Source organism: Mus pahari, chromosome 9 (genome assembly GCF_900095145.1).
Source record: "Mus pahari chromosome 9, PAHARI_EIJ_v1.1, whole genome shotgun sequence".
Lineage (NCBI taxonomy): Eukaryota > Metazoa > Chordata > Mammalia > Rodentia > Muridae > Mus > Mus pahari.
Window position 1 is genome coordinate 6,287,064 of NC_034598.1, and position 6,881 is coordinate 6,293,944.

The 6,881-nt window shown below is 46.4% G+C and overlaps 1 protein-coding gene and 1 pseudogene across 1 annotated transcript in view; one reads left to right on the plus strand and one right to left on the minus strand.

Annotated features, from left to right (window-relative positions):
* Positions 1–6,881, minus strand: part of LOC110326841 (sodium-dependent glucose transporter 1A) — a 31,955-nt gene that overhangs the window by 3,327 nt on the left and 21,747 nt on the right. The window contains exons 2-3 of the mRNA XM_021205449.2: positions 2,733–2,901; positions 1,290–1,406 (exon numbers count right to left, since the gene is read on the minus strand). Of these exons, the coding sequence (XP_021061108.1) occupies positions 1,290–1,406; positions 2,733–2,898 (283 nt within the window). The 5' untranslated portion in view covers positions 2,899–2,901. The remainder of the gene's footprint in view (positions 1–1,289; positions 1,407–2,732; positions 2,902–6,881) is intronic.
* On the plus strand, positions 4,827–5,554 carry LOC110326718 (annotated as a pseudogene).

A 6,881-nucleotide genomic window follows, 5' to 3' on the forward strand; every position in this document is an offset into this window, starting at 1 on the left:
CACCCACACGCATACACAGACAGCTAGGTAGACACAGAGATAAACACAGAGATACAGCCAGACAGAACACACATGCATACACAGACAGACAGACACAGAGACATAGACACACACACGCACACTCACACCTTAGAACACTCAGCCCTAAACTTGTTGTCTCCATCAAAACCCTCCCCTCAGAGCTCAGGGTCACATGGGAGAAGAGGCAGGAAGAGCATAAGAGCCTGAGGACATGAAGGACACTAAGAAAACGAGGCCTCTAAATCAACATGAACACAGCTCATAGGAACTCAGAGAGCGGAGGCAGCATGCGCTGGGCCTGCACGGGATCTTCTCGAATATAGTATGGCTTCCAGATTACTGTTCTATGGAGTACCTGAGTGTGTGAGTGAGGGGAGGTCTCTGGTTCTTGTGCCTTAACTTGGGCTCTTTTCCTTCTATTTGTTTGTTTTGTCCAATTCCAAAGTGCAGGTTTTTGTTTTCTCTTATATTTTATTATAATCTCTTAGACGCCTGTTCTTTTCTAATGAGAGATAGAAGGGAACAGATCTGGACCGTAGGGATGGTAGGGAGGAAGTGAGAGGAGTGGAGGGAGGGAAAGGCTAGAAAAATTCCCTTTTCAATAAAAGAAAAGAAAACCATCAAGAGAGGGCCAGAGAGCAGGTGTTGAGGGAAAGCGCACATCATGTTGCTACTTAGTAGGTTTCAAATAGATACTGGCATATAGAAAAGCTATACCTTTGAAGACTTAGAACTGCTAAGAAAAATTAACAGGAAAGTAAGAAAGTATCAAAGAGCTCATTTTCTCTTGGCTCAGAAAACGGTGTATCTTAGCTGTGTGTCTGCTTCAGTGCTTGCTCAGCCAAATGCTGGCCATGCTTGATTTTAACCATCAGTTCCTCTTTACAGCGGTGCAATTTATCCCCAAGTGAAAGTCCATTTCTCCTGCTCTGCCAACCACAGATGGGGGCTTTTCTAAGTTTAGCTCCTGTAACTCGGTTCTCATAGAACAAAGGCATTGAGTTGGTTGTTCAAAGCCCAATTCCCAAATCAGCACACATGTAGCTGCTACAAGGGTGCTCTGACTGAGTGCCCCCCAATCCCCAAATCAGCACACATGTAGCTGCTACAAGGGTGCACTGAATGAGTGTCTCCCCACTCCCCCCCACCCCGTACCAAGTCAGAAAGTCTGTATCATTTCAAAAGTATGCAAGGACAGTCGACGCCACCTGCTGGACCATTCCAGTAGCATTTCCAGCCCTAGAGATGACACTGCAGGCTTCACATACCTGTATCCACAACACCAACGGAAGCCCCAAAGACAGACATAGTGACGATCAATAAGACTGCTGTCTTGCAGAATGGGATGAGATAAAGTCCTGCTGCAGTTGCCACCATTGATGATCCTGGAGAGAAAGGAAGAGATTCAGTTACTGGAGCTGGGATCATAACTCAGTAGTGGAAGGCTTGTCTAACATTCATGAGCCCTTGGGTCTGATTCCCTACTGCAAAAATAACCTTTCGTATAAGAAAAATGAGAATAAGCTATAAAAACCTGTATCTCTCAGGATCACAAAAACCTATAAGAACATAAAAAATAAGACTGAGTTAACACAGAGTTGCAGCTTCTACAGTGGTTATGTAAAACCATGTAAATTCTAAAAGGCTTTTTGTAACCAAAGTTATAAATTACTGTACAATTATAGTACTGTTAATAATAAATTATACAGTAAAGCAAAGTTTAATAGCAAAGGAAACAGGCCAGAAATTTACTACTGCCACACATATAAGAACAAAGGAGATTTTAGATGTGAGTTAACAATGCTGTTCATATAAAAGTTCTGGTTAGGCCTGGTGTGGTGGCCCATGCCTTTAATCCCAGCACTCAGGAGGCAGAGGCAGGCAGATTTCTGAGTTCAAGGCCAGCCTGGTCTACAAAGTGAGTTCCAGAATAGCCAGGGCTACACAGAGAAACTCTGTCTCAAAAAAACAAAAACAGAAAACAAACAAACAAAAAAGTTCTGGTTAAATGTTCCTAAATTAATTAGTTTTGGGGAATAGGGAGGGAAATATAAGAAGGACCATAATAAGTTATCTATTCATTAAATATAATAAGTTATTTATTCACTAGCACTAACTTATTTTCCTTGTTTTGTGTCTTACATTTACCTATTTTCCATAGTTGTGTCAATTTATTGGGAAAATTATGCTAAGAGCTTTGCCGGCTTTTCAGGATGGGGAAGGCACTATCTGGGTTCATCTGCGATACTGGGCAACAGAGGCAAAACCAGTCTATATCATGTCTCTCACAACCCCCTTCCCCTTCATGTTCAGTCCGGAATCCACAGAATCAGCCAGGTTCCGGAACGCATTCTGACCCTGTTGGCCCCAGAAGCCCAGCCCCCCACCCTCCCAGATACGCAGAGCTTCAGGGTTAATCTGACGGAGGCTCACATGCCTGGAGTGGAGCCAAAAATCACACTAAAGGTCTGCATTGCTCAGGGTTGCCAACATTCACTTCCGGGGTCCCATCGGGCTCCAGGGTCATCAGTACACACTCGCTCCTGCTGCCAAGAACAGGGACTCTAGACACCCAGCTTCCAGGAAGGGACACCCCGCCACACCCAGCCCACATCTGTTGTCAAGCACTCTGCAGGCTGTGCTTTTCCACACAGAGACTAAGGGGTAAAGTCGCGACAGGCATGGAACAACAAAGATTTGTGTTTACTCACCCAAAAGAAAGAATTGATTTATGTGGTCAAAGAGAACCCCGCCAATCATGGTGCCACACAAGAACCCTGTGGCGCGGCCCACAAATATCAGAGACAGGCTGCTGATGTTCCTGTTCACGTTCTCTGCCAGGTCTTGAAATGTGGGCCCCAGGATAGCAACACTCATTCCCTAAAATTTAAAACAGACAAAACCTTTTTACTTACAATAAGTGAAAGAGTGTCTAAAGAGAGCGGTAACAGATTGTTCTATCATGGAGTGGTGCGATGGAAAACTGTGGTTGCTTTTGAGATCCGCAGCAGTTCAGGAAAATCTACAATGGCAAACAATTATTGCTAGAGCAATATGATCCTTTGAGTTTTATCTATGTACAGCCTTCAATTTTAAGACTTCATACAGTTTTCCATATAATGTAGTCATGAAGTAGTTTTGCATATTTTCAAATGTACTTTATGCAGATGTTAACCTGGCCTGAAGGCAGAGGTGTACAAGCCTAGCAACTCAGGAGGCTGACAAAAGAGGGTGCAGAGTTCAGGACCTGCCTGATCTAGCATGAGTTCAGAGTTAGCCAGAATGAGAGAGACACTGTCTCAAATTTAAACAACAGGGCTCGGTGAGTGGAGAGCTTGCCACCTAAGCATGAGGTCCAAGTTAGAATTCACATGTTAGAAAGCTGGGCCTGAGGATGTGTGCTTGCAGCCCCAGAGCTGCCTTGCTGGCCACCCAGCCTAGCCTCATGGCTGACTTCCAAGCCAGTGAGGGACTTGTCTCAAAATATGACGTGATAGCACCTGAGACAAAGATTGGGAATTCTAATGAATTCAAGAGGGGTGGAGAGATGGCTCGCGGGGGGGGTGGGGATCAAGAGGTTGGCTGCTCTTACAGAAGACACAGGGTCAGTTCCCAGCACGGGTCACAGCGGGCTACTCACAACTGCCTGAAGCTCCAGCTCAGCTCAGGACTCACACCTCCAGCTCAGGAGGGACTCACACCTCCAGCTCAGGAGGGACTCACACCNCCAGCTCAGGAGGGACTCACACCTCCAGCTCAGGAGGGACTCACACCTCCAGCTCAGGAGAGACTTACACCTCCAGCTTCAGCAGGCACCTGAACTCACATGCACATGCCCACATGTGCACACACAGGTGTAATTTTAAAATCATTAAAAATTAAACTTTAATTAATGCATGAAACTAAAATTACCAAAAAAAAAACAAAAAGTGTACAGGAATGATAAGATGCGCTTTAGTCAGGAAAACCAGAAATCATCATGCTGATGCTTTTCTGAAGGGAAAAAATGAAGCAGTTTCTGTATTAGCATAGGATAATCAGTTCAAAAATAAGAGGAGGAAACAGGGCAGAAACTGAACAGATAATAACACCGTGGAACTCAGCCCTCTGTGCACCGTCCCTGCCAGAGGAGAGCTTGCCTCCAGGAAGTGTCTGGCCCTGGGACTCAGGGCAGATAGCCATTTTCTCTCCCGTGACTCTTTAAGGTGGGTCCACTCAGGAGCACACAGGCTGCAGAAGCAGAGCAACTGGGCCTACATCTGCATCCAGGAGGTGGTGCTATTCCGAAGCTCTCTGTGCACTGGTCTTGCCAGGAGAGAGCTGGTCTCCCAGGAGTGCTGACACAGGCTTACAGACTCATAGGAGGAACACGCTCCAGCCAGAGACAGCAAGAACATCTAACACCAGAGATAACCAGATAGCGAAAGGCAAATGCTAGAATCTTATCAACAGAAACTAAGACTACTTGGCAACATCAGAACCCAGTACTCCCACCACAGTGAGTCCTGAATATCCCAACACACCAGAAAAGCAAGATTTGGATTTAAAATCATATCTCATGATGCTGATAAAGAAATAAAGGAGAACACAGGTAAACAGGTAGAAACCCTTAAAGAGGAAACACAAAAATCCCTTAAAGAATTACAGGAAAACACAACCAAACAAGTGAAGGAATTGAACAAAACCATCCAGGATCTAAAAATGGAAGTAGAATCAATAAACAAAGAAAGACAACTCTGGAGACAGAAAACCTAGGAAAGAAATCAGGAGCCATAGATGCAAGCATCACCAACAGAATACAAGAGATGGCACCTCCACCCCTGCTACAGGGTCCATCAAAGTGGTCGTCTGTCCACCCTCCACCTGGTCACATCAAACCCTCAGAAAAGGAGCTTCCTCCTCCTCCAGAAGAGCCTGTCACTCTTCCAGAGAGAGAAGCATCTGCGGATGTCTGTGGTTTCTGTCACAAACCCATGTCTCCTCGAGAGCTGACTGTTGAGGCCATGAAGAGGCAGTTCCACGCCTAGTGCTTCACCTGTCATACCTGCCGCCACCAGTGGGCTGGGCAGAGATTCTATCAGAAGGATGGGCGCCCCCTGTGCAAACCCTGCTATCAGGATACTGTGGAGAAGTGTGGCAAGTGCGGAGAGGTGGTCCAAGAGCATGTCATCGGGGCCCTGGGCAAGGCTTCCCACCCACCCTGCTTCACCTGTGTGACCTGTGCACGCTGCATCAGCGATGAGAGCTTCGCGCTGGACAATCAGAGCCAGGTGTACTGTGTGGCTGACTTCTATAGGAAATTTGCCCCCTCCCCTAGCACACCCCCCCCCCGTATGCAGCGTCTGTGAGAATCCCATCATCCCCCCGAGACAGGAAGGATGCCTTCAAAATCGAGGGCATGGGAAGGAATTTCTGTGAGGACTGCAGTGTCCTCCTGTCTGTGGAACCCACCAAACAAGGCTGCTACCCACCTAATGACCACCTCTTCTGCAAGCCCTGCTATATGAAGCAGAGAGCTGCTGGATGCTGCTGAAGAGTCCCGATGGCTGGCCCTTCCCTGATTTGGTTTCCCCTCCTGACCTTTCTTGCATATTTTCCTTCTGAACCTCACCGGACACCAGCACACTACACAGCCCATAGTATCTAAATACATGGGCCTGAGACACTGGGCCTTGGCCTCCTAGTACACAGCACCCCACTCCCCAGACTTTCCACTCCTCTCCCTCCATTGACCAGGAGGCCCCCACCACCAGACTGCGACCCTGGTCCATCTCTAGTGCTGCCCTGATATGTTTGTGGGGACAGGTCTCGGGATGATACCTGAATCTGGCCATGATGCTTAGCTGCCTAGCAGAAGGCGCTGAGACCTCGGCTTAGATTGTAGAGCCGAGTTGTTTGAAGTGCGCCTTCTCAGATACTTCAAAAAGTATTTTTTGAGAATTTGTAAATGTGTGCTGGACATGGTAGTGTACATCTTTAATCCTGGCACTTGGGAGGCAGAGGCAGGTGGATTTCTATGTTCTGGGCTAGTCTGATCTACAGCGTGGGTTCTATTTAAGAGATTCAAAACAATTTTCTTTGGATTTGGGAGAGAGAAATCTTTGATTTTTTTATTTTTTTATTTTTTGTTGGGGTAAAATCAGCAAATACCTTCCCTTGGTTCAGGGGCTGCCAAGATGGCTCAGTGATGAAGAGCGCTTGCTCCTCTTGCAGAGGACCAGAGTTCATTTTCCAGTACTCTCATGGAGACTCATAACTACCTCTCCTGTAACTCCAGTTCCAAGAGAACTGGCACCCTCTGCTGGCCTCCTTGGAACCTGAATGCATGTGGTGAACACACTTACACTCAGGCGCACACACATGCATTTAAAAAACAACCTTTAGCCACGTCTAATGGCAAACACCTTTAATCTCAGTCCTTGGGAGGCAGAGACACATGGATCTCTGCATTTGAAGACAGCCATAGCTACAATATTTAAAACAAACAAACAAACAAACAAAACCTACTTGGGTTTGGTGGTGAATATCTGTCATCCCATGCTTGGGGAAATTGCCAGATGCTTGAGACCTGCCTAGACTTCATAGAATTCCAGATCAGGCGGGCAGTGGTGGCACATGCTTTTAATCCCAGCACTTGGGAGACAGAGGCAGGCAGATTTCTAAGTTCGAGGCCAGCCTGGTCTACAGAGTGAGTTCCAGGACAGCCAGGCCTACACAGAGAAACACTATCTCGAAAACACACACACACACACACACACACACACACACACGAATTCCAGATCAGTTTTGGCCCCATTCAGAGACTCTGTCTCAGAAAATAAATAATAATAATAATAATAATAATAATAATAATAAAAGTG